Raw genomic sequence first — 27,893 nt, forward strand, 5'->3', positions numbered from 1 at the left:
AAAAATTTCGGTGGGTATTTTAGTCTTTTCAGCAATCACATGATTAGCCTTTGGGCTTTGGCCTTGAAACGTCGGTCAGAAAAGTTTTAAACTGCTTAATTGTTTTTCACTTTTAACGTTAGTGGCTGCTTATATTTTAGGAAAATGAGATTCTCACCACAGTGAGAACCACACTGAGCACAGAACGGTGCGTTTTGTGCTCAGTATAAATTCTAACTGTAGCGGAAATATCGCAACACAAACGCGCCATTCCAAACCCACGCGCGTTCTCCCTCACGCCAGCAAATCTCACCACGCTTCCTCCTCACTGTAAGCGCCCCCCCTCCCCGGGGGCGGTCGGCTGCGTCACGCTCCCTCACGGCGCCTCACTCTCTCGGCTCTCTTAGAAAATTGAATTGCGGCTTCCGCCGTGGGGTTCTCTCCTCAACTGCCGTTGTCTCGTCTCTGACAGCTGCCTTAATCAAATTCTGAAGGTAGTTTGCTTCAATTCATTACATTAATTTCAAATTTGGTTTGTGTGGGATTATGAGTTTGTGAAGATTTAGTTCTGTTTCATGGTAAACTATTTTTTGCTCAGTGTGTTGAGAATATCAGCACGGTTTAAAATTCTTTTTAGATTCTGTCGTAAAGTTTTCTTTGTATTGGGCAAGTCAGTTACTTTAGTTTTGTGTCTGAAAACAAAAACACTTAGCTTAGTGAGTTTTAAGAGATTTTGCTATTTTGTTCAACGAAGCTTAAAAAGGGGAAGCTTTTATGGCGTCTGTGAGCCGAGGCAATTTGGATCGGGTGCTTTTTCAGTTCATTTGTTTGTTTCTTATTTGGGTTCTTTATTGTTAGATGTTCTTTTGAGATTCTGGCATCTGGCATCTGGCTACTTGCTTTTGTGGAGTTTTTTTATTATTTGAATTCTGTGAATTCTTTGTTTTCTTTCCCAAATGATTCCACTCTATAAAATATATATTGTGCTTGGCTAGAATTTTCTTTTAGATAATTGCATCCTGTACATTGGCTTAACCTGTCAAGAATGAGAATGATGGAAGATGCCTATCTTGGAAAGAATATATTGAGTTACATAGTACCGGTTCCAAATGAATAAATTGGAACTTGCCTAAAACAGGCACCAATCCACCATGACACCAAGCCTTTTTAAAATTTTTTTTTTTTTAAGTTTAAAGAAACTTATGTTGCTTCTTTAGATCTGTTTTAGCTTATGATGAATTTTGCTAATGGTAAAATCCCTCCCCTTCAAAGTTGGGGGAGGGGAAGCATCTATATGCATATGTGTACATTATGGAGCTCGAACTACATGTCGCAGTAATACATTATTCTCTTTGCTTTGCAGGTTTTGATCAACATGAGTGATTGGGATGTAGGTCTGTGCTTGAGAGGCCGGAGTGATGACCAGAATTCTGTCAACCAGACCAAAGACAATCAACTGATGAAGTGTTGTTGTTCTCTATATTGATTGTTGGAAATTATGTGTTATTTCCAGATTTTTAGAAAATTATGATTGCTGGAAATAATTATATATGTACAATCATTATGTCCTCCAGCACAAGTGAATTTCCAAACCCACAACTGAAAGCTTGCGAAAAATTTGTAGAAAATTTGTACATCAAATCCACAAGCTAAGTGTTGTATCAGAATATGAATGACAATAAAACAAAAATCTGTGTTCTTCATTCTTAAAATACTAATACAATACAAGTACATTCTTATTCTGAGAAATAACTACCTATTAACTCCATATTCATTATCTTGTTGAAAGAGTAGCTGCTGAAAATGTCCATGTCGCTGAGCTTGTATGTGCTATTAAAAAAAAATTAAACATCTTGTTGTCATCCGAAAAAATAAAGAAGGCAAGATGAACAAATAAAAAACTTATCACTACTTACGGTGCAAGAATTTTATGTAGATATTGAATAAACATTATCCTCAATTATTTGTCACAATAATTTATATTCAATTCATGGTGTGTTGCAGCAAGCTTCCATTGTTTAACTAAATGACAGCTGAATCTTTACAACTAATTATCTTTACAATCAAATTTGGAATTAATTAAGCAAATTACCGCTAGAAATCGACGAGTGAAGCTAAGAGAGTGAGGCTGCAAGTCGAATTTTTGAGACAGCCGAGAGAGTGAGGCGCTGTGAGAGATGCAATGGACGGGCGAGAGAGAGACGAAGCCGATGGTGATTGCTGCATTGGTAGGATTGAGGGAGAGAGCGAAAGAGCCAGAGCGTGCGTGCTTGTTCTGCCAGAGAGCGCGTATGTTTTTTCTCAATGCGCGTGTTGCGTAATTATCCATCTACAGTGACCATTTTATAGTTATCTTGAAACGCACCGTTCGGTGCTATATGTGGGGCTGAATGTTGTGAGCATATCGGTGCTGTATATTTTATTAAAAATTAATGCTAACAAGAAAAAACCCCTCAATGAATGAGGGTGAGATTGCTAAAAATTACGACAGGTGATATTTTATTATTATTATTATTATTGGGGGAGAAATCCTCACCAAAGTGAGGAGATTTTATCAAAATCAAAATAAAAATATAACAAGAACTGAAAGTTGGGCAGCCTAAAAGCTAGATAAACTAAAATTCAGGCGCCTAAAAACAACCTTATGCAAAAGAGAAGCAACATGAGACCGATCAAGTAAAAGAATCCACCGCAACACCTAAATTGGCCAAATTATCTGTTGGTATTACAAGTTTCTTGTTATAAAAGTGTAGAATGAAGAAGGTGACGTAGTTTTAAGTTACAGCTGCATGCCCGATCGCAATATCAAATAATGATTAAATATCAAATAATACTTAAAATAGTTGCCTAGACCCGCCACAATTTATATTAACTCTTAAATTTATAAATAATTAAATTTTTAAAAGTTCGGATTTATATTAAAAAATCTTCATATAAATAAATAATATATGCACTTTTACAACACAGTCTTTAAATTTAAATTTTTCTAGAAAAATCTTCTGTATATCTTTTCTATTAAAAAATTTCCATATAAATAAATAATATACCTAATTTAATTGGACCCAGCGCAACGCATATGCATAGAACACATTCCGAAAAGCCATGATATTCGGAAATTGACGAATGAAAAGTGAGGAGGCAGCAGTCAATGCTATTTCGGCTTGGCCCAAAATTGATTTATCAGTTTGACGTGTGCCAGGAATGAAGAACTGGAATATCACCATCAAGCAAGCAACCTGCGGAGCAATACCATAGAATGCACAATCCGGCTTTGCAAGGTGACACTGGAGGCTTTTTGAAAAGTGCTTCACGCTCACTTGACAGATTGAGCATCCCCTCTGGATATTGCCCTCTCTGATCGAATCTGAGCACTCAAATTTCGGTCCTCAGATGGAGCTACAGCTTTCTCTCCAATAACCAACAATTTTCTAAACTCAGCACCTAGTGTGATCAGAGTTGTTGATATTTGTAAATGGAGATCCCCGTATTTGCAAATGGAGACATTTACCAAATCACCAACATGCTTCATCCAGTCTACGAAATTCTGCAGCTGATTCAAATCCGGAACCTGAACAAGAGTCGGAGGTAAATCTTGAGCCATATCTAAAGCAGTCTGAAGTTCAAGTACTTGAGCCCTTGACAATGGTTTTGAAATTGGAACATCTTGGATTACTGCAGACTTGTGCCCCTTGGTTTCAAAGGTAAGGAAAGGCATTGCTTGAGTACAATTTGGAGGCAGCTTCTTCACCAATTTTATTTGGAGGCGATTGGCAGCGGATCCAGCTGCACCAATTTCAGAGCAAATACTGACACTACTTCGAACAGCACACTGAAGAAGTGATATGTCTACGGCAAAGGCAATGCAGTCCTCATTTTGGCTTGAGATGCAGTAATCATCGAAGAGAGTTTCCTTGTGAAACTGGGCAACACATTGAATCCCTTCGCCACTGAGAAGGTTGCGGAGGAAGTAAGCTTTCTCTCTAGTGAGGAAGAGGTGGCATACCTTCCCCATGTCTAGGGCAGGTAGGAATCTTTTTTCTAAGAGATTTACTTCATTCTCTGTGAGAAATGCTTTGAACTTCATCCCTCTGTCTCTATCCTCACTTATCAGTAAAATAGTTGAAAGTGCTACAAGGAGAGAAAAGAAGAGTATTAAGATATATATAGACAAGAAAAACATTAGATGTCGATCTTACAAGCTAATACTTCAAACAGTATCCTAGAAAGCTAAAAACTGCAAAATGGCTTGACATTTGAAAAGAACACATGCTTTTCCTCCTTAACTTGAGAAAATGTTTAATATAGTGCACCTTACAGAAACATTTAAGCAATTAGAACTTTGCACAAAAATATTCAAGAAGACTAAACAAATCAGATGCAGTGTATTTCTCCAAGCACAAATGGCATTGCATTTTTTCCTCAACTGTAATATTTATTGATGAAAATCAGTACAGGTCCCTCATTTGTTATGGAAAGCTTTCTTGTAGTCTGACTGGTTAATTCACGGATCTATAATTATCTTGCAAAGTTACAGGCATTTCTTTCGATTTAAAGTCTTTGCATCACCACCTCATCACACACCTAGCCAATATTCCGTCTACTTCTACAACAAAAAGTTTTAAGTAAACGATCCTAATGCATGCAGCCAAATAAAATGCAGTAAGAATATTCAACTTAAAACTCTGAAAGCCATCTTGGTGAATTGCCTCCTTAGGGGAAGTTCCATGATTTACTATACTTGACAGGACTGAGCAAAAGCTTACATACAACAGATTTTGAAAATGATGATGCCAATAGATACTCATACAATCCATTGAAACTCCTAAGGTCCATTGTTCACAGAGGTTTACAGAGTTTTGGTTATCAAATAGCTCAGACCTTAATCCCAAACAAAAAACGAGTGAAAATTAGATCACCAGCAGCAAATTGTAAATTCTAACTTAACTCTTCATCTCCTTTGTAAACAGGAGACAAAATGGAGACACGCAAAATGAATAAGGAGAACATTTGAACTCAAATGAAATGAGGGCACGAAAGCAAACAAATGGCATGCGCAAACAAACCAAGCCTCAATCAAAAACTAATTAACCATTAAAAAACAAAACTGGTCAGCTTCTGGTGTTCTCAAATTGTATAACAAGAGATCGACACATCGAATCAGAAGAACTCAATTCAAATTTGTCTCAAAAATCAAAATTAGAAGATTTCACATTTCGAGAGGAACAAGCGACAGGTCAGATGCAAAATTTTCAGCCATAACATGCCACAATTAACGGTTTATTTCCATGGATTTAGAGAGCTGACTGACCTTTTGGCTTTTGGAATTGAGAAGATCGCGCGCCAAAATGGAAGAGGGAAAGCGAAAGTGCGGGTTTTAATAGGGTATTGGATTAGCAAATTTTATTAGTTTGCGAGGGTAAAATAGGAAAGTGATATCACTATTAACCTTTTTTTTAATAAGAAAAAAGAATAATAAAGAATATTTTATTGTCATTTGCAGCATTTATTTTTTTTAAATGCTATTAGAAAAATACGACAACAAAGAAATGCTCTTTTTTTTTTTTTTTTTTTTCTCGAAGGTAAAATCAATTATTTAGCTCCTTATATGTAATCAAACTACATTTCTTACTTTAAGTCATATCCAACGGACCAACAAAGTAATTATTTTTTTTTTCATTCATTTTTGCAGAAAATTAATAACTTAAAAATATTGAAAGCTATTGTAAAATTTTTTATTATCAACCTCATAGTTTTATTTTTTGGGAAGAATTGAATTTTTTTTTTTAATTTCCAAGAATTTCATTCTCTAGTTTTTCCATTAATATTACTTATCTTGATACCCATCTTAATTAAAATCTGTAGTTTTATTCAAGAGTCATGCTATTCATTCACTCACAGACCAAAGGCTTTCCGCAGCAATATTATTATTTAAATTACAACAAAGGGGAAATCAAATACGTCATACAGAAGCTTAAAGCTGAATCTACAAAATCTAGAGCTCTCAACTACATAAATTACACTTGATGATCCTCTACAAGATGAAGCTTGTTCAATATCTCATCCAAAGCTTGTAAAGTAACATTATAACGATCTTGAGATTGCCTGCCTTCCTCGACGACCTGCACGATGCGTTTGTACAAATCATCATACCTGTGCACCGGATTTTTAATATCAATGCCACTGCAGCTGTGATCAAGAACATAAGAGCGTTTAACATCTTTTCTCCATCAAGAAAGAATGTAGTGAGATGGGATCTCCTGCATGCCACTCTGGTTTAGAACACAAAGAATGTGTCTGCATAAATATCCTCTGAAATTGAACAACCCACAAACACAAAGCACCTCCAAGTCGGAGGCATTGTACAAAACATCGAAAATAGTTATGTTTTACAATCTATTAGACATATTTTATTAAATTAATATAAATTTTCTATAAAATAAGAATATAATATTAAAATAAATTCACAAAAAATTAAAGAATTTTGAATGTAAAATAATTTTAATAGATTAATACGTGAGTTTTTTTATTAATATAAAAATTATTTAACTTTAAGATTTTTTAAAATCTTTACAATAAGTATGACTATATTATTTACATTTAAAAATATTTAAATATTATTAACCTACAATTATATTTGCATTTGTTAGAATTTTTTAAGTCAAATATTTTGCACTTCTATATTATTAGAATTATTGCACACAAAGAAAGAAACATATACCTTTAGAAATTGTTTTCTTTTAAAATAGAGATGATGATTAGTATAAGGATGAAAAAAATGATAAAGAATATTAATGATTAACGAAATCTCTATACAAATTGATTTTAGTAGGAAAAGAGTGAGATGAATGATTTCTTTTACGGTTAGAAACATAGATGATGATTATTATAACGAAGAAAAAAAGATAAAGAATATTAATTATTAATGGAATCTCTATGCAAATTGATTTTAGTAGGAAAAAAAATGAGTTAAATGATTTAGAGTGCGTTTGGAATTGAGATTGGGCAGCCATAGATTTTAAGTTACAATACTGAAGTGTTTGATAAATACTAGCTGCTGCAGATTGAAAGTTATATTGATATGATTTTTCACATGTATCATAGAAAATATATTACATCTTTAATAATTTTTTTAAAATTTATATTTGCTATATATTATTAATTTTTTTTTATAGTTATAACTTTTTTTCCACAGCAGTTGTAGCTTAAAAGTCACAGCATCTCAATCTCAAACAAATCCTTAGACATTCATAGTGTGTTTATTTTTTGGATTGGTGAATCAAAATTATTGACAACGCTAACTTCATCTTCATTGTTCGCAATCCAACAGCAGCAGCAATTGTCACCAATAATGATATCTCCAATGATGATGACAATTATTATTATTATTATTATTATTATTAATTTATTAATTAATATATTAATGTTAATAATATTATTATTAAGATTAACAATAATTAGTAGTAATACAATTTTTTGAATAAAAATAATCACAATAATTAAAATACAAATTAATAATTATGACAATAGTTAATTAATGTCTTTTTAGTAATTTGTAATAATCTAACTCATTTTGATTCTGATTATTACAGCTTAAGTAAACAAATTATTATGATTCCTATTTTCCTTTCCTATTTTAACTCACTTCGATTCCAATCTATTCCAATTTCTATCTAATAAATGCACCATTAGTGCTAAAGTAATATTTCATACATAGAAAAATAAAAACTACACCTAAGGTTAAGGGAAAGGACTTCAAAACTCTCTTTTGATCATAATACATTTTGTCCTAATTAACTTAAAGATTTTGAATCTAATATTTTATAATAAATAAAAATATATTCCTAAAATAAATATAATATCAATATTTAAAATATGTTTTAATATTTTACAATCTATCATACACATTTTATTATATTAAAGTAGATTTTATAATAAATACAAACGTACTATTAAAATTAATATATAAAAAATTTAGAAAATTTAGAATATTATATAAAATAATTTTAATATAATGCGTGAGATATATTTTATTAATTTAAAATTTTATTTTACCTAAAAATATGATAAATTAATAATTACATATTTAAAGTTATTTCAAATATTAAAAAAATTTAATATTATTAGTTTTTTAGATAGATTAAATTATTTTTATAAGAGATAGATTAAATTATTTTAAAATACCTTAATTGTTTTTACTTTTAACGTTACCGGCCTTTCTTTTATTTTATTGTAAATTAATGCTAACAAGAAAAAGCTAGATCATATTCCACAAAAGCAAAAGTGACAAACACAATCAGCTGGAATCTTTTATAAAACTACAAATTAAAATGGTTTTTTTTTTTTTTTGATAAATTACATATAAAAGTGGATTCTTTTGAATATAAGTGGGGTAGGCTCTTTTATTTTTTTTTAATACTGTATAACAAGATTGTAGACTCCTTGATTAAGCACAAGTATAAAGTAGTCGAGACGATACTTTATGCTAGGTGTCCATTGAATATTAGATCTTCATTTCTTTGGCCATTTAATTTTTTCGAGAAATTTTTCTTACGATCCCGGCTAAGCTTGAAGAAAAGACAACTCAACGGTTTTTTTAAAACAAGTTTCCGTTTTGGTTGGTGAAATGAAAACGAAATAAAGCACTTCCATCCAAAAATCATTCTTCTGGAGAAAGGGATGACAGATTAAAGAAAAGGGGTGTACTGAAAGGAGAAAAAAGGTTCTTGCATGAGAGCTGGACACGTTAAAAGAAGTTGAACAAATGTCTCAAAAAGAAGCTATTTCGCTTTCATACTAAAGCCTATTTGTAATAGCATCAGCAATGCTCCACTATCCACATTCTTGTGCGGATATCATTGCAATCTACTAATGGTATATAAACATGCATGTTGTCCCATGATGATTAAGTTAACACACACTTGGAGGTACTTAAATTATGCCATAAAGAGATATAGTTATTACGCATACAAATGTTATTCAATGGTTAAAATGTATGATAAAGAAATCGCTTGAATTTTTTATTTGCCGTTACGTAATTTTTTTATTGATTCCGAGTTTGAATCTTAAAAGAAATAAAGGGTTAGAAAATTAATTTGAACTTTGTCCACTCTTTAACTTAATGAGTATAAAAACAGAAAATGCAGGTAATTTAATTTTGACATCTAACATTTAAGAGATAGAGCTTGAAAGAGTCCAATATTAAATTATAAAATAATTGAAATAAAGTTTGCCCCATAAGAAAAATTGAACAAAAAATCTTAAGTATGATATGATGCTAGAGAAATTATTTATCTCAAAACTTTTATTAGGTAATTAAGTCCTAAGAATATGTAATTACACATGTAACAAAAATTAGAGATGAGGGTCTTTTATTAAACTACAAATTGTATAGTCTTTTTAAAATTGTTATAAATTGGTGGCCCCTACAATCCTCAATAATTGTGCCGATATTCACAAGTTGGTGGCCCCTACAATTATCAACTGTGCAAGTGCTCATTCACAATCTTCCAGGTCATGCTCTTAATAATTGTTTTTTTTTTCTGCATTCCCTTTCATGCTCTTAATAATTGAAGAGCATACTTTTCAAATATGGAGCCGCAGCTAATGTCGCTAATTTAATTTGGGATTAAATTAGGGGACCATTATGTTGCAGTGTGCACTAATTTTTGTGTTTATCTAAACTCCTTAAATTTAAGACATATTACGGCATAAATAAGAATATAACAATAACAAAAGAGTTAAAAAGTGTAGAGAAGATCTTGCAGAAATATAAATAATATCTATTTTAAAATAATATCAATATTTAAAATAATTTTTAATATTTTATGATCCATTAGATATATTTTATTATATTAAAGTAAATTTTATAATAAATAAAACATACTAAATTTAGAGTATTTTAAGTATTATATAAAATAATTTTAATAAAATATGTGAGATATTCATATTTTATTAATTTAAAATACCATTTAACCTAAAGATTTATTTATGATAAATTAATAATTATATTTTTGAAATTACTTCAAATATTAAAAAAATTAATATTACTAATCTATTAGATAGATTAAATTATATATATTATTTTCTATTTATTAAAAAATTTTAAAATTATTTTTAATTACTATTCAAAAAATATAATGATAAAAAAAAATCTTAACATCTTTATTAAAAATTTAAAAATTTTCATGATCAATTCTCTAAATATTTAGGGTATATGTGAACCACGGTGGAGAAGCTTTATTTAATATTATTGATTTAAATAATATGTGACAAAACAACTAGGTGGACTACAAATTAAAGTGGATTCTTTTGAATACAAGTGGGACAGACGATTAGGCTCTTTTTAATTTTTATTAAAGGCAAGTAAAAAGTAGTCGAATAGTCTTTTTCAAATTCTTGTTTTATTGTTTTTCAAAACTAACAAGAAAAAGCGAGATCATATTCCACCCCAAAAGCAAAAGTGACAAAACAACCAGCTGTATTCTTTTATTAAACTACAAATTAAAATGGATTCTTTTGAATACAAGTAGGACAGACGATTAGGCTCTTTTTATTAAACGCAAGTAAAAAGTAGTCGAATAGTCTTTTTCAAATTCTTGTTTTATTATTTTTCAAAATTAGTTTTTGGTAATTACTGTTTTTCCTTCAAAAGTTAGCGGTTCATGTTTGCAAGTGTGAATGTGCGATGCTCTTTTCTTAAAGGCAATTACAGTGGGGCCCGAATGCCTAAATCTTTTTAAAATTTTTGCCGTATAACGAACAGAGGTCATTACTAAAATTTCTCTTCCACAGCCTACAGCAGCTTCAGTTTATCAAACTCAATCAATTTTCTTTCTTAACAAAATTCCAAAGATGTGTAGCATTTTTCAGATCGCATGCGATGGTGCTCTTTTCAATCGTTGCTTGGATTGCTTTCTTGGAAAAGCAGCATACCTTCGTAACCTCCCAGATAATCTTGTAGACTTGGAGACTGAACTGGGAAGACTAATCGCAGCAAAGAACGATGTGATGATGAGGGTTGTCAATGCTGAACGGCAACAAATGAGAAGGCTGGGCCAAGTGGAATGGTGGGTTTCGAGGGTGGATGCTGTTAAAACTGGAGCCGATGAACTTATCACAGACGGCTCTGAAGAAATTGGCGAATTATGTGTTGGAGGCTACTGTTCCAAGAACTGCAGGTCAAGCTACAAGTTCGGAAAACAAGTGGCTAAAAAGCTACAAGATGTGAAGGCTTTAATCGCCGAGGGAGTTTTTGAGGCGGTGGCTACTGAGGTGGTGCCCGAGAGAGCTCCGGAACCTGTAGCAGATGAAAGACCCATTGAGCGAACAGTAGTAGGCTTGCAATCACAACTTGAACAAGTCTGGAGATGTCTTGTAGAAGAATCAGTGGGAATCATTGGCCTATATGGTATGGGCGGTGTTGGTAAAACCACACTGTTGACCCATATCAACAATAAATTTCTTGAGAGTCCCACCAACTTTGATTGTGTGATTTGGGTCGTAGTTTCAAAAGACCTGCGACTTGAAAAAATTCAAGACGATATTGGGAAGAAGATAGGTCTGTCTGATGATTCATGGAAGAATAAAAGTTTTGAGGAGAAAGCTGTAGACATCCTGCGGAGTTTAGGAGAGAAGAGATTTGTATTGTTGTTAGATGATTTATGGGAGCGGGTTGATTTAACAAAAGTGGGCGTTCCACTTCCCGGACCACAAAATACTACCTCAAAAGTCGTATTCGCAACCCGTTTCATCGATGTTTGTGGTAGCATGGAAGCTGACAGGAAGTTCCTAGTGGCGTGCTTATCAGAAAAGGATGCTTGGGAACTGTTTCGAGAAAAAGTTGGGGAAGAAACTCTTCAGAGTCATCATGATATCGTTGAGCTAGCCCAAATTGTGGCCAAAGAGTGTGGTGGTTTGCCACTCGCACTTATTACTATTGGTCGAGCTATGGCCTGCAAAAGGACAGCCGAGGAGTGGATACACGCAGTTGAAGTGCTAAGAAGATCAGCTTTTGAGTTTGCAGGTTTGGGAAAAGAGGTGTATCCTCTTTTAAAGTTTAGCTATGATAGTTTGCAGAATGAGACGATTAGATCTTGTTTCTTATATTGTTGTTTATATCCCGAAGATTATGGAATTCTTAAATGGGACTTGATTGATTGTTGGATTGGTGAGGGATTCTTAGAGGAATCTGACAGGTTTAGTGCAGAAAACCAAGGTTACTACATTGTGGGCACTCTTATTCATGCGTGTTTACTAGAAGGGATAGAAGATGATAGAGTAAAAATGCATGACGTTGTTCGTGATATGGCTCTATGGATAGCTTGTGAAATTGAGGAGAGGAGACACTTTTTGGTTTGTGCAGGCGCTGGATTAGAACAGGCACCGGCTGTTAGAGAATCGGAAAATGTGACAAGATTGTCATTGATGCAAAACCAAATTAAAATTCTGTCGGAGGTTCCCACATGCCCTGATCTCCTCACTTTATTTCTTGACTTTAATGAGGAGTTGGAGATGATCGCGGATGGCTTCTTCCAATTTATGCCTTCTCTCAAAGTTTTGAAGATTTCAAACTGCGGGAATTTTACTTTTCAATTACCTTTGGGGATGTCAAAGTTGGGTTCACTAGAACTTTTTGATATTTCACGCACCGAAATACAAGAGTTACCAGAAGAGTTAAAGTTGTTGGTAAATCTGAAATGTTTGAATTTGAGGTGGACAAGCAAGTTAATTAGAATTCCACGGCAACTAATATCAAATTCTTCAGGGTTACGTGTGTTGAGAATGTTCGCTACTGGCTATGAATGTTTTCATGAAGCACCAGAAGACAGCGTTTTATTTGGTGGGGGTGAAGTTTTAGTACAGGAATTGCTCGGTTTGAAATATTTAGAGGTATTGGAGTTGACCTTGGGAAGTTATCAGGCTCTCCAAATCTTTTTGAGCTCAAATAAGTTAAAAAGTTGTATTCGATCTCTTTTCCTCCAGTTGGCCGGAGATACAAAGTCGATTATTGATGCTGCGGCTTTCGCAGATCTAAACCACCTCAATGAATTATATATTTATGAAGGTATTGAGTTGGAAGAATTGAAGATTGATTATACAGAGATAGTACGAAAAAGGCGGGAACCTTTTGTTTTCCGCAGCCTTCACCGTGTTACCATATTTAGTTGCGGTAAATTGAAAGATGTGACATTCCTCGTTTTTGCTCCAAACCTCAAGTCTCTTGAGCTATTGCAATGCGATGCTATGGAAGAAATAATCAGCGTCGGAGAAATTGCTGAGACTCCTGAGATGATGGGACACATAAGCCCTTTTGAAAATCTCCAAAGTCTTCATTTATCGTATTTACCAATTTTGAGGAGCATCTACTGGAAGCCATTGCCTTTCACTCATCTCAAAAAAATGGAGGTACGTAGATGCGATCAGCTTAGAAGGCTTCCGCTCGATTCCAACAGTGCAACAGAGCGTAATGTTGTTATTCGTGGATACACACTCTGGTGGAACCGACTTCAATGGGAGGATGAAGCCACTCAAATTGCTTTTCGTTCCTGTTTCCAACCTCGTTCCTGAGCAGTGGTCGCAAAATTTGATTTCTGGTGAGTGCGTTTGTCTTTTAAAAAGAAGAATTTAAAAGAAATTTATTCTTGTCGTTTTCTTCACTGTTTTTATTTGATTTCTGGTTAGTTTCTTTCTCTCTCTCTCTCTCTTTGTCTTCTGCAAATCACAATTAAATGTTGAATTAATGGAATTGATGCTCTGGTTTTTTACTTTTTGTTGTCAAATTTTGCCCTGTTCTATCTTCTTAGCGATTTAATTTCCTGTCAAAAGACGAGCGAGAAGAACATATATATGACTTAAACCAATTGATACTTTATTTATGTGCATTGTATGTAATAAATATTAAGTATACTTTATTTTTGCCCTGTTCTCTGTTTTTATTTCAGTCTCTCTCTCTCTTTCCTGTCTTCTGCAAAATATAATCAATTATTTTCAAAATATCATTGATGATTTTTCTGCTCTAATGCTATGTAAATAGTATGTTAAGTAAAACATAATCAATTATTTGTGTTTTATCTCTAATTAGAACATCAATCAGTTCAGTACCTCACAAATAATTCGCAATATCTACAAAATACTATAATGGCTACAAAACAAATCCTGCTTGCAAATTGTCAAGGATACCTATCCGTTCGCTTGACAAGTCATTTGAATAAATATTGTTCACATTCCTTACTCTATCAATTATCCAAAGCACCATCAATGGTCCTCAACTTTAGTTTGAATAGTATACATGCCATCACCATTACCAAGAATCAAGCATGGAAGAGTCATTCTATAGAGTTAATCGAAGCAAGGAATGATGTATCAGAAAATATTTGGTGGAGAATTCAGCACAAACATATTTTGGATGATCAGAATCAATAAAACCTGGTGGTTGCGCCATATAAACATCTTCGGAAAGCTGACCTTGAAGAAAGGCGTTATTGATATCCAATTGACGAAGAGGCCAGCCATGACTAACATCAATACTAAGAACAAGCCGTACTGTGGTGGACTTAACAACTGGACTGAAAGTGTCATAATAGTCCACACCAGGCCATTGATTGAACCCTTTGGCAACAAGATGAGCTTTAAACCTGTCAACAGAACCGTTGGAATGTCTTTTAATACAAAAATCCATTTGCAGCCAACAATATTGGAAGGGATGGGAGGTGGAACAAGCTTCCATGTCCCGTTACGAACAAGAGCATCATACTCTTCTGACATAGCTGGACGCCAGTGAAGATTTTTGATAGCTTGCGTCACAGTTGTAGGTTCACAATCAGAAGAAGGGCTAAAATGAGCACGGAGGTTAAGTTTTTGTAACGGCTTGTGAATCTTATTTTTAGCTCGGGTAGTCATATCATGATGACTTGTGGGGCAATGATCTAGTGGAGTTTAGGAAGATGATTGAACAGGAAGTGAAGAAGTGCTTTGTGTAGAGGTAGAAGTAGGTTGGGAGGATTGCTGCGGAGATGTTACCGGTAGAGAAGAAGGAGCAGTACACGGTGGCAACTCCAGAGGGCCCACAATAGATGGAGTAGGTGCCGACAATGGAGTACTAGGAAATGAAACAGGAAGAATTGGTGGAACACTTGCGTAATTAGGAGTGGTAGATGAGCTTGTAATGATTTGTATGGAAAAACAAACTCTACAAATTTAACGTGACGTGAAATAAAAATTCAACCCGATTGCATATTTAAGAACATCTCAAATGAATTGCTTACTGCTATCATCATCATTATTGTCTATATAATAATGGATCTTTATTATATATATGTTTCCACTAAAATATATTTAATTATTCTTTATTTTTCTATTGTTGCGTGTAAGATTTATTTGAGTTCTAAGTTATATCAATACAAATGTTATCTTATCCATAAAAAGTTAGATCCAACAATTATGAAAATTACTATAGAGTTGCTTTCAATTATTTTTTTAAAATACCAGGAGTAAATAATAATTAGTTCAAATGGTGGAGACTAAAATGCGTTCACCTTTATTTTTTATCTGTTATTTACTTTTGTCATTACATTAATGCACATGCTATACATTTGAGACATTCCATTAATTGCCAATTATGTATGTGAGATAGTAATTTAAATTAAAAAATAAAAGTGAAAGTTAATCCTATGCAATGTGAATAAATTTCTTTCCTTTTTCCTTTACTCTTTTTATTTGACAATAAAGTTTCCATCTATCATCTATCATCTATGTACACAAAATTTCTGCAACAAGTACAAAACATAAAAATATATGAATATTAAGGGAAACACGCAGAAGTTCATCATTTCAATGTTCAGTATTACCAATTTTGGCATTAAGCTTGTACGAATATATTCTACTTCGAAAGCAAAATATTAGACTCGTGATTTTAATTCATTCATTATCTCTCATTTTAATCCCAAAATATTCAAGAGTATCCAAGTTACCATAAGACTTCAGAGGCTCGAGCCTTAGCCAGAGATGGTTAATTGATAGACTATGTGCCTGGGTCGAGCACTGGAAGCCTGCAATGCAGACTGATTGATTTATCAGTTTAACGTGTGCCAGGAATGAAGAACTGGAATATCACCGTCAAGCAAGCACCCTGTGGAGCAATACCAAAGAATGCACAATCTGGCTTTGCTAGGTGACCCTGGAGGCTTTTTGAAAAGTGCTTCATGCTCACTTGCACAGATTGAGCATCCCCTCTGGATATTGCCCTCTCTGATCGAGTCTGAGCACTCAAATTTCGGTCCTCAGATGGAGCTACAGCTTTCTCTCCAATAACCAACAATTTTCTAAACTCAGCACCTAGTGTGATCAGAGTTGTTGATATTTGCAAATGGAGATCCCCATATTTGCAAATGGAGACATTTAACAAATCACCAACATGCTTCATCCGGTCCACGAAATTCTGCAACTGATTCAAATCTGGAACCTGAACCAGAGTCGGAGGTATATCTTGAGCCATATCTAAAGCAGTTTGAAGTTCAAGACCTTGAGCCCTTGACAATGGTTTTGAAATTGGAACATCTTGGATTACTGCAGACTTGTACCCCTTGGTTTCAAAGGTAAGGAAAGGCATTGCTTGAGTACAATTTGGAGGCAGCTTCTTCACCAATTTTATTTGGAGGCAATTGGCAGCGGATCCAGCTGCACCAATTTCAGAGCAACTACTGACACTACTTCGAACAGCACACTGACGAAGTGATATGTCTACGGCAAAGGCAATGCAGTCCTCATTTTGGCTTGAGATGCAGTAATCATCGAAGAGAGTTTCCTTGTGAAACTGGGCAACACATTGAATCCCTTCGCCACTGAGAAGGTTGTGGAGGAAGTAAGCTGTCTCTCTAGTGAGGAAGAGGTGGCATACCTTCCCCATTTTGTCTAGGGCAGGTAGGAATCTTTTTTCTAAGAGATTTACTTCATTCTCTGTGAGAAATGCTTTGAACTTCATCCCTCTGTCTCTATCCTCACTTATCAGGAAATAAGTTGAAAGCACTATGAAGAGAGAGAGAGAGAGAGAGAGAATTAAGATATATAGACAAGAAAATAATTAGACGTTGATCTTACAAACTAATACTTCAAGCAGTATCCTAGAAAGCTAAAAACTGCAAGATGGCTTGAAATTTGAAAAGAGCACATGGTTTTCCTCCTTAACTTGAGAAAATGTTTAATATAGTGCACCTTACAGAAGCATTTAAGCAATTAGAACTTTGCACAAAAACATCAAGAAGACTAAACAAATCAGATGCAGTGTATTTGTCCAAGCACAAATTGCATTTTGTCCTCAACTTTAATATTTATTGATGAGAATCAATACAGGTCCCTCATTTGTTATAGAAAGCTTTCTTGTAGTCTCACCAGTTAATTCACAGGTCTATAATCATCTTGCAAAGTTAAGGGCATTTCTTTCGATCTAAAGTCTTTGCATCACCACCTCATCACACGCCAAGCCAATATTCCATTTACCTCTACAACAAAAAGTTTTTAAGTAAATAATCCTAATGCACGCAGCCGAATAAAATGCAGTAAGAATATTCAACTTAAAAATCTGAAAGCCAACTTGGTGAATTGCCTCCTTAGGTGAAGTTCCATGCTTTACTATAGTTGACAGAACTCAGCAAAAGCTTCCATACAACAGATTTTGAAAATGATGATGCCAATAGATACTCATTCAATCCATTGAAACTCCAAAGGTTCATTGTTCATAGAAGTTTACAGAGTTTTGGTCATCAAATAGCTCAGACCTAATCCCAAACAAAAAACGAGTGAAAATTAGATCACGAGCAGCTAATTGTAAATTCTAACTTAACTCTTCATCTCCTTTGTAAACAAGAAACAAAATGGAGACACGCAAAATGAATATGGAGAAAATTTGAACTCAAATGAAATGAGGGCACGAAAGCAAACAAATGGCATGCACAAAAAAACCAAGCCTCGATAAAAAACTAATTAACCATTAAGAAAAAAATTGGTCAGAGAATGAACTCCAAATTCAGGAGTCAAGCAAGAAGCTTTCATTATTTCAGAAGCTCCTGTACAAATTAATAAGTTATGCTCTTTGGAAGCAAACCTAAATTCCAAGAGAAACAGAACCCAAAAAATTTGCAATTATACGCAAAGGAAGTGAAGCACAGGATTCTATCACACATAGGAATTGTATAACAAGAGATCGATATATCGAATTAGAAAACTCAATTCGAATTTGTGTCAAAAATCAAAATTAGAAGATTTCACATTTCGAGAGGAACAAGCAACAGATGAAGTTCAAAATTTCAGCCATAACATGCTAAAAATGCTACACTTAACGGTTCATTTTCATGGATTTTCTCGGGAAACAAACAGAAAATTACGGTTTAGAGAGTTGACTGACCTTTTGGCTTTTGAAATTGACCAGATCGCGCGCCAAATTGGAAGAGGGAAAGTGAAAGCGCGAGTTTTAATATGGGTATTAGATAAGGAAATTTTATTAGGTTGCGAGGGTAAAAAAGGAAAGAGATATCATTATTTTATTATCGATAATTATTAAATTTTTTTCCAAAAAAAAGAACAAGCAAGGATTTTTTATTGTCATCACTAAGTTAAAAAAAATTGTTTCAAAATTACTTGAGTCATATCCAATGGACCAACAAAGTAATCGTTTTTATTTTTATTGATTTTTGCAGGAAATTAATAACTTAAAAATACTGAAAGCTACTGTAAAAATTTTTATTATCAACCTCATAATTTTTTTTTTTTGGGGAAGAGAATTCAAACTTTTTTTTTATGAATATCGCTGTTTCGTTTGAGTTGGATGTGAATTCAAATCCAAATATTCTTTGTTTTTCAATTTTGAACTCAATTTCTTTTTCTCAAGAATGTTATGCAGAAATAATTTTTACTAAATCTTTTTTGATGAATTGTTTAAATTAAACAATTGGAATAAGAATTGTAACGATTTATCATAAGCGTGCTAATATGATAACTTGTTTTACGAAGGATTAATTAATCAATTAATATTAAATTATATATTAGTCAATTAGATATGTGTTACATTTATCATGTTTTGTAGGTGATAGTACATCATTTCTAAAAGAATATAGTACGTTAAAATATTATTTTAATGAAGAAAATTTTATTATTTTATTATTAGGTGACACAATAATAAATGGATTTCTGTAAGAATTGAGATTCTTGATATAATTATTACATAAGGAGAAGTTTAGTTGGTTCAATTTTGACGTGATAAGAAGACAACACAGCACAGAAAACCCAAATTGCCACTTCCACTAATAAAAGATACCTGTTTGAAAAGTAATTATAAACTATCTTCTTTGTGTTATTTCTCAAAACTTTTGTGGCACAAATGTTATTTCCATTGACAACAGTACGAAATACCACCCCTTTCACTTGAGCAGGAGCAAAGCAAAGGTATGATGAGCTATCTCTGTATAATTGAAACGCCATTACTAAACGATTCTTGATGATGGGAGCCACCGTGCCAGCTTTGTCGCTGATTTGCATGATTTATTAGTTGTCCAGATGGCGGATTTTGTACTGTTACCTTCGTTTCATTCTTCAGAGCCATGTACTGTTCTAGGATACCAGAGAAACCAAGGTGGCATTGAAGTTGCCCTGGTGGTTAGTTTTCCGATCATTTTTTTATTCAATTATTTATGTTTTTAGAAAAATGTAGGAAATATGTAGAAATGTTGACAGCTATGATTTTGAAACTTTTGCCTAAAATTGTTATCATTACTTGTTGTTTCTTATTTAAAGAGAAATTCTAGAAACATGAAATGATTATTCTACGCTTGTTTTAATATTGTGCTATGAAGATTACGAAGGTTTGATTATATGTCACTATCAATTGCCTTAATCGTTTGTCGTAAATCAATTAAGCATTTTGATGCGAATGATTCCCTATTAAAAAATTCAAGTCAGAGCTGAATTGCAAAGTAGTTAGTCGTGCTTGCAATTCAAATTAAGTATTGTATTTTCTCCCTGATTTGGTTGATTCAACTATGTGCATTTGCTTATGAACGTTGCAGTATAGAAATCGAAATATCTTGTCTTTTGCTAAGCCCAGAAGCAAATTCTTTGTATTCTACTCATCAGTTTTCTTCATTCTCTTTGTTGAAATTTTATCTAAACAGCGGTTTCTTCGAATTTATGCCTTCGCTTACTCTTTTAAATTTTATCCAAACAACGGTTTTGAAATTGTTTTCACTACAATACCTTAGTCTTTCAGATGCTCCCGTCACTGAGTTGCCAGAAGAGCTAAAAGCCTTGGTAAATCTTAAGTGTTTGAACCGGAGTACACAAATTATCTCTCTACATTTCCAAAGCAATTGATTTGTTACTTTTCGATGCTACATGTTCCGCGAATATTCAGTTGTGGTTATCTTGTTCAGATACCAGAAAATAGCGTTATATTTAGTGGTAATGAATTCTTGGTTTGGGAGTTGCTTAGTTTAAAACGTTTAAATGTATTAAGCATCATCTTGAAAAGTTTTTCTGCTGTCCAAAAACTTATGAGCTTCCAAAAGTTTCAAAGCTGTACACAATGCATGGAGCTTGTAGACTGTGATGATCCAAAGTCATTTGCCGTGGCAGAGTTGAAGCATCTTGAAAAACTAGGTTTTTCAAGTTGTGGAAATTTGGAAGAGTTAAAGTTCTGCTGTGTCGAAGTTGCAAAGGCTCGAGAATGTTTTCGTTTGAACAGCCCTCACTGAGTTAAGATGAAGGCTTGTCATAAATTGTGGGAAGCGACAGGTTATTCAAATAGAAAAATTTATGGAGATGGATGTTAATCTTAAGGTTATTCAATTAGAAAAATTTGAATAAAATTTATGGTAAGTGCTTTTCCATTTATTGCATATTTATATCTAATTTTTATTTTCCTTTATTGTTAAATTTTGGTCTCTATTTGTTGTTGTATGGTGGCATTCTTGTACAATTATTAGCTTTTCATTTCTCTTCTCACATTAACTGCCCTTCTGATCATGTAGGATTTGCTGATGCAAAGAGTCATAATTTGGGATACAAATGTAAGAATTAGACAGATGACATGTTGTTTTGAAGCTCTCAAAGAAGGACTAATTATGTCATTGAAAGCCTCCAATTTTGTGATTGGTTTCTTTTTATTTTATTTGTTGTTTTCTCTATTTTCAGATCACTTAATTGTTAGTTGTTGTAATGTAATGTTTTAGTATAGCAAATTATATTCGGCCAAGACAGTGATAGGAGGGCACATTGTGCATGCACACTAGTGGATTTGGCATGCCAAATCCAATTAGGATGGATAACACTTTATAAGCATTAGGCTTCTCTCATACCTGAGTAATATAGAATATGTTTATAAGTTGTGAATCACCCTTTACAAGTGTTAGGCTTCTGCTATACTCAGTGATGTGAAATATATTTATAAGCACTAAACTTCTCCCATACACTTTATGTTAATAATAATAATAATAATAATAATAATAATAATAAAATAATAATAAATAAACCCATTTTAACAGACTCTTTTTTCTTTTTCTATATGAACAAATGCATTCTTCAAAGCAACTGTGGGGAGAAGAAGTGAGTAGAGAAGAACTGAGCCCCTGTCATTCCCCTAAAACCTCACCAAAACCTCTCTTGTAAGCTTCTCGGATTTTCTTTCTATATTTCTTAGGAACTCATTTTTTATTGAATCACTTATTTTGCATGCTGCATTTTTTGGTTGTCGTATTTGTGTATTATCTTATCTGGAATGCTGTTATGATTGATGGAACAAGTAATCGATTTTTGGTCTAATGGAAGTTGATTTATTTATTTATTGTTGTTTTTATTTGAAATTATGTACAATTGTATTTCATTCATTTCTCTCTCTTTTGCTTTTTTCCCCCCATATATTTGTTATGTATAATTGCGTTTCATTTAATATTGATCATACTGTAGGTAACCATGTGATTGTAGATGGGGATTTCGAGTTTGTTGAATATTCATGTAAGTGAAGTAACCGTCACAATACTAGTGAAATTGGGAGCTTTATTCATGAGTTTGTGGTTTTGAAAAGTACCACAGTTCAACTGGTGAAGGCTCCGTTTTGGGATTCTTCTTTTTCTAGGCTGCAATTAGGATATGTACATGATAGACAATCTTTTGTTGGTTTAGCATATCTTCGCTGATTTTGTCTTTTATTCCCCAATTTTATAATTACACACCATGAATGTTGGGTGATTGTATAGAAAATTTGTGTTATAACAAAAACATTGTGAAGGAGTTTCCGTGCTAATAGTTAGTGGCTTCTGTTTTATTGGCATTGATTGGGTAGATTACGTGTTACAGTGATTCAATTTGTGTTCCAAACTTTGCTTTAATTTTCTGTTTTCCCCAACTATTTATGTCAAATTTAAATCCAGAAGCATGTGCTGATTTTTTCTTTTTGTATTAATCTGTGAAGTTTATTTGGAATGGAAGTAACTGGGTCGGGTCTAATGGATTAAATTATGACATTGAGGGGAAGGCACTAAAAGGGTTTGCTTGACACATTTGGTTCTGTGTTTACTCTGCAAGAAATAACTTTTGCTTATTGCAATGCAGGGGGAAATCCCGATTTGGCTGGTGAATTTCTCTGCAACAAACAGGCAAACACCTCAACATCTTCTGTCCATACTTCTGCTGGGGAGGCAAGGGGTAAAGAGTCTTCAAAATCATCAAATAGTTACATCTCTGAGAATTCATTTTATGGAAATGGAAAATCTAGAGTTTCTAATACAAAATGGCATCTGGTATCAGGACGTACCGTTTCAAGTTTTCTTGGTAAAGATTATGTTAAACCTGCACAGCCAGCTAATGGCACTTTTCTGGCATCAAAGCCATTGAAGTTGGATCCAAGGGAGTTTCGCATTTCTGCACTTTCAGAGAAGAAACTAAACCGACAATCAAAGGATGACCATTTGCAGAAGGATATGGAAGATTTTCTTTTTAAATTGCTAGGAGAAGGGTTCCAGCTGTACAGGGATGTGATTCAGGAGGTTCATGGTAACGTCTTAAATATATTGATGCCAATTTAATACATATTGTCCTTTTCAATGTTCTTTCTTTCTTTCTCCTCTTTTTATTATTCTTCTTCTTCTTTTTTCTTTTCATGTGCATGTGATCACTAATTTGGTATTATTCTTGACTTGCAGATAGTTGTGGATATGAAATGCAAAAGGTAAGGGCTATATCTTCTTGATGGAGGCCTCTGATTTTTTAAATCGCATTTTCCTTTGTGATTGATATATCATACCAAAGTCAAGTCTTAAATACTGCTGTCATATGTTAAGGTTCAACTTCCATTTTGATTAACGTCGATTTGCTACTGCTTCCAAAAGTGAGAATGAGATACTTTGGTTAATTTCAGTAGTTGAACTCAATGGAGTACTTTATTTAGATCTTCATGGTTCAAAGGCCTGAAAAAACTTGCCGGTATTTGCAAAATGACATCTGTGCTTTTATTTAGACTTATTATTAAAGACAACATTTTATTTCAGCCAAAAATGTTTGTTTCAATTAAAGACTTGAACCATTTTCATTTAACCTGATTGTGATGCTTTACATTATGCATGTTCCTCTCAATCAATAAAAGTTGAGGTCATGATTTTATATTTCTATTTTGTAACTTGAAATAATTGGTCTGCCTGTTTCTGTTGCTTGATAACATGAATTTTTCCTTCTGAAGTTAATTTGATCAATAAAGTAATTCTTCGGAGAGGATATGCCCATTCTATAGTCATTTTCTTAGCTAACATGTTTTTTCTTCACTCTTCAAAGCATGTCTAAACTAATTGATCGCTCAGCGGAGACTTTGGGTGAGAAGACAAAATTTCTTGGTAAATCCTCTGAAAAGGTATGCATAATTCCCGAGTATTAAATAATCATTGGTCATAATTTTTGTACACGACTCTTGTTTTGGAGATCGTTAAAAGTGGTTGATGATCTATTTTGTAATATCATAGAGGGATCATGAATTCCTTTTCTTTTCTGTGGCTAGGCAACACTTTCGAGCCAAGCTAAGGAAATCTATTTTAGGTAATGTGAAAACTAGTTGTAGGATGTAATAGTTTATTATGCCCTGACAATAACTTTTTGTATAATTGTCAGTTTAATGAATACAAGAGGAACTCTGTTGGCAAGTTCATCCATGATAGATGCTAAAATTATTTATGCATACCAGTTGCCTTAACTAATTTTTCTCAACACTGGTATTGAACAGGAAAATGAATATGCAATTTGTATATTGTGCCATTGTGGAGAATTTGGATATTCTTATTTAAGTAACAAGGAGAGTATTTGCCTCATCTTTAAACAATGAATCTTTGAGAAATGAGGAGTGGGTGATTGACAGTGTCTTCATGTAAATGTTCATTTATTTGTATTTTGAACTATTATGAGAATCTTTGTATGCCAAATTAGTAATACAAATGTTCAGATGATTTTTCCTGTTGATCATGCGTGTGTATCTGCACACAACCATTGTGTACCACTTTATTCTGATGCACAAATATCTGTAGTTTAGAAGAAAAGAAATAATAATCATATATTATTGCTTGGTTCATGATTATTAAATGATTATGGCTTTAGAAAATCCACAAATCCTTTGTGTTCATATATGAATGTGCGAAGTTCGCTATATCTTAGATTACCTTCTTCCAAGATAACAAGTTCATATATTTTTTTTAATCCTTTTTCATCACAGTTGAATTTCAAGTGTAAGTTTTGTTATTAATAGCTGGTTTCCTGTTATTATGATTTCATAAACAATGAGAGGATATGTGCTCTACTTTTGGATGGCCTCCACATAAAAGAAAATTGCAACAATTGAATTCTTCTGGAGGGTATGGTATTTAATTTATTTTCTCAGCTTGTTGTAAGACTAATATATTTCCTTCAGTACGCACGGCATGGTGGGAAGGGTTTTTATTGAAAGAATTATGATATTTCTTAGACTTTGTTTTGGAAGGGGGTGGAGGGATTTCTCATCCATGTATGGTTACTTGATTAGCTTTTGACTGTACTGTCTCCGTCGTGCAAAGGAAAATCCAAATACTAACGAAGGGGAATTGCTTAGGCACCCAAAGGACAGAAATGAATTACGGAAGGAGGTTTTTGCTGCTTTATTTAGTGCTGCTGAGAAATCTGATGAATTTCCTGAAATTACGGTGAAGACGGAGTGGAGGTCCAACGCATTAGGAAAGGTGGTGAGTGAACCGCCAGAGGAATTAGTACCAGAATACAAGGCTAATGTGGTGCACTGGCAGCAAGATGACCAGACCTGTATGTGCTCTTATATTAACTATATTGGCTGGATTTGTGAGTGTGTTCATTTTTGTGTGTATACTCACTTTTGTATTTATGCATATTCACGTGTGTAGGATTCTCGATTTCTGCCACTTACTGGAGAACTAGTGGAAAGCTTTATACTGATATATGTGCTATATAACTAATGGAAACTACAATATGAATATTTTCTCTCACCTGGAGAGCAGTGTAACTAATATAATTTGTGGCTCTGGAATACTGAAGATTCTGCAATAACTAATGGAAAATATGATATGAATATTTTTTCTCACCTGGAGAACTTTGTAACAGATACATTTTGTGCTGGAATGTCTAAAGAATGCTTCAGTTTATATCAAATATCTTTTAGTTAGAAAAGATAAAATTCTCTGAATCTGAAAGACTGAAACATTTTGCATATTTCGTGAAAGGCAAGTATCTGTAGATACTAGCTCATGCATTGAGGTAATATCAATGTTAAAGAAAAACAGCAATAATTTATTATACAGAATTAGGTTCACTTGCTTTAAATGCTGGTCTGATCAACCATATCAACCTGTAATGGTCCTGCAGAAATATATATACGGGGAGAAACTAGCTAATTTTCCTTTCACTTATGGGTTTGGTCTTTTTTTCCCCAATTTTTCAGCTTTCCTTCTCCTGAAGTATGTTAATAATTGCAGATAATGGCGAAGAGGACTGCTTCCAGGCTACCGGCAAAAACTTTGTGAAAGCTTTGGAGTTAAACAGGGAATTCACTTACTGCTAAGGACAATTGGTGGCGAGCTATTTCATTCATTTTATGTCCATACATCTATTTAATTATTAAAGATAATGTACGCATTTGTAAATTTCAGATTGTGTGTCTCTGAAAATAACAATATTTAAAATGTCTCTTAAATTATTATAAATTTTAATTTACTCTCGATTTAAAATGGAACATGTTGGTGAAATATTTTTTCTTCTTAATAAAATTGAAATAAATTATGTTAGCAGTAGTTTGAAATATTTTAAAGATGATTATTTTATAAGGGAGTAATATGAAATGAAATTTACTTTTCATGCGTGAAATGTTGAAAAAGGACAAAGCAAGTGTCCCTGCTTTTATTTTATTTCAAAGTGGAGTCATCTCACATACTTTAGCTCTATCATTAGGAGCCGGCTAAGTTACGTTAAACGTAATTTACGCCAGGCACAGCAATAATGACAAGTCCCATGACTAGTATTGTTGCTGTGTCTGACGTAAGTTACGTTTAACGTAACTTAGCCAAAGCCCTATCATTAATATATATTTAAATTTAACACATGCATGTGGGTTACTTTTCCGTAAGTTCCTTAATATATATTTAACACAAATCATGGAAGAGATGGGAGTATATCAAGATGATCAAAGCATGAAACAAAAATATTTAAGAAGTAAAACACTGAAAATGGAGAAGAGATGCAAGCAAAAGATATTCTAAAGAAAAGCAATCTATCCCCTTTCGAGGGCAAACTTATCAGGTTTAAGAAAAGTACATGCTTTGGATTGGTAGTTGCAGCCTTGCAGGATAATTGTTTTTGCCACTATATTAGTTGGAGGAGTTGAACCCAGTGAAGAATGTTATGGAAGAGCAAATGATATTTCTGATAGACTCTATTTGATTATGTAGCCTGAATAGATGTCTTGTTGAAAGATATATCAGTGCATTAGTTCATCCTTGTCTGTCAATGTGTTTTTAATGGTTTTTCCAATTGTTTTTTTTTTTTTTGAAACTGATTAAGCATCAGGTTACTGCATTACACAGATATATATACAACTGCTATGACAGCAGGTCATTACACTGATATTTACAATCAGATATATATACATGGGACTTATATTATTACATTTTTATTCTATGAAGTACATGCCCATCCCAAATACCCCTCACGGAGGAGGGATGTCTCTACTCCACTCGCATTTCGCAAGGGAGAAAGACGTTTATAGAAATCTCCACACAATTATGTTTAATTGGAGGAGGTTGAGTCCGTGGGGACTCGAACCATTGCCCTCAAAGTCATGCTTAACTTTGAGGGCAATGGTCCACCACTGGGCTACAAGCCCAAGTGGCGGTTTTTCCAATTGTTTATTGCTATAGATTGATTGTAAATTGATGTGAACTTAATGTTGAAATATTTTCTCTTTAGTGGAATGAAAGTTAAACATTCAAGATTAGATTATTCAAGGTCCACATAGTATGTGTTCCGTTGTGTTGTCTGTAATTTTGCATTTAAATAAATTTGAGTGCTGCCGTTTCGCTCCCACAATCTCTCGCCTTTTTTTAATTTTAAAAATTAAAATATTAATAAAAAACAATAAAGAAAATCGAATCCTTTATGTCATTCCATCTTTACAACTCTCTCTCACAAACTCCATCTAACAGACTTCTCTCTTACTATCTCGGTCGAACAAGACCAGTGACAATGATGACACGACCGCCGACGATGAGATGGTCATCGCTAAAGAATCGGGCCGTGTATTTTACAATTTCTTGGTTTGTGACAACAATGGAAAACTCCTGAAAATTTTGAATTTGTAGTCGAGCAAAGGAAGAAGCAAGTTATCTTCAAAGCATTTT

General features: G+C 33.5%; 4 protein-coding genes and 2 long non-coding RNA genes across 8 annotated transcripts; 3 read left to right on the forward strand and 3 right to left on the reverse strand.

Moving 5' to 3' along the window:
* The first annotated feature begins 139 nt into the window (after positions 1-139).
* Positions 140-1,682, forward strand: LOC112096814. The gene is made up of 2 exons (XR_002904641.1): positions 140-473; positions 1,343-1,682. It is a non-coding gene; the product is annotated as an uncharacterized LOC112096814 (long non-coding RNA).
* Positions 1,661-2,274, reverse strand: LOC112096815. The gene is made up of 2 exons (XR_002904642.1): positions 2,072-2,274; positions 1,661-1,809 (listed from the first exon to the last, which is right to left on the reverse strand). It is a non-coding gene; the product is annotated as an uncharacterized LOC112096815 (long non-coding RNA).
* Positions 2,275-3,026: 752 nt separating this feature from the next.
* Positions 3,027-5,308, reverse strand: LOC18035769 (checkpoint protein HUS1B). Its single transcript, XM_006427288.2, is given in 3 exon segments — positions 3,027-3,301; positions 3,304-4,107; positions 5,288-5,308. Coding segments are annotated over 2 exon segments (1,035 nt in total). The 5' UTR covers positions 4,064-4,107; positions 5,288-5,308.
* A 5,437-nt stretch (positions 5,309-10,745) lies between these two features.
* Positions 10,746-13,577, forward strand: LOC18036282 (probable disease resistance protein At5g63020). The gene has a single exon (XM_006427289.2). It carries the CDS (start codon positions 10,831-10,833, stop codon positions 13,543-13,545), a length of 2,715 nt encoding a protein of 904 aa, XP_006427352.1. The 5' UTR covers positions 10,746-10,830; the 3' UTR covers positions 13,546-13,577.
* Positions 13,578-15,944: 2,367 nt separating this feature from the next.
* Positions 15,945-18,402, reverse strand: LOC18036283. 3 transcript variants are annotated; one of them, XM_024180873.1, is made up of 3 exons: positions 18,377-18,402; positions 17,365-17,474; positions 15,945-17,001 (listed from the first exon to the last, which is right to left on the reverse strand). In XM_024180873.1, exon 3 carries the CDS (start codon positions 16,955-16,957, stop codon positions 16,055-16,057), a length of 903 nt encoding a protein of 300 aa, XP_024036641.1. In that variant the 5' UTR covers positions 16,958-17,001; positions 17,365-17,474; positions 18,377-18,402; the 3' UTR covers positions 15,945-16,054. The 3 variants fall into 3 exon arrangements, with proteins under 3 accessions (XP_024036641.1, XP_024036642.1, XP_006427353.1); XM_024180874.1 differs by lacking the exon at positions 18,377-18,402 and adding an exon at positions 17,567-17,907; XM_006427290.2 differs by lacking the exon at positions 17,365-17,474 and having other exon boundaries at positions 18,377-18,400.
* A 3,543-nt stretch (positions 18,403-21,945) lies between these two features.
* Positions 21,946-26,062, forward strand: LOC18035871 (putative nuclear RNA export factor SDE5). The gene is made up of 5 exons (XM_024181136.1): positions 21,946-22,027; positions 22,573-23,013; positions 23,163-23,188; positions 25,050-25,290; positions 25,977-26,062. The coding sequence occupies exons 1-5, from the start codon at positions 21,946-21,948 to the stop codon at positions 26,060-26,062; spliced, it is 876 nt and encodes a 291-aa protein (XP_024036904.1).
* The last annotated feature ends 1,831 nt before the right edge of the window (positions 26,063-27,893 follow it).

Source organism: Citrus clementina, unplaced genomic scaffold (assembly GCF_000493195.1).
Source record: "Citrus clementina cultivar Clemenules unplaced genomic scaffold, Citrus_clementina_v1.0 scaffold_7, whole genome shotgun sequence".
Classification (NCBI taxonomy): domain Eukaryota; kingdom Viridiplantae; phylum Streptophyta; class Magnoliopsida; order Sapindales; family Rutaceae; genus Citrus; species Citrus x clementina.

Excerpts from the sequence above, each read along its gene's own strand:
- LOC18036282 (XM_006427289.2), top strand. The coding sequence starts at position 10,831 with ATGTGTAGCATTTTTCAGATCGCATGCGATGGTGCTCTTTTCAATCGT.
- LOC18036283 (XM_024180873.1), bottom strand. The coding sequence starts at position 16,957 with ATGAAGTTCAAAGCATTTCTCACAGAGAATGAAGTAAATCTCTTAGAA.
- LOC18035871 (XM_024181136.1), top strand. The coding sequence starts at position 21,946 with ATGGGGATTTCGAGTTTGTTGAATATTCATGTAAGTGAAGTAACCGTC. Across the intron at positions 22,028-22,572 it reads ATTGGGAGCTTTATTCATGA|GGGGAAATCCCGATTTGGCT; the intron begins GTTTGTGGTTTT and ends ATTGCAATGCAG. Across the intron at positions 25,291-25,976 it reads GCAGCAAGATGACCAGACCT|ATAATGGCGAAGAGGACTGC; the intron begins GTATGTGCTCTT and ends TAATAATTGCAG.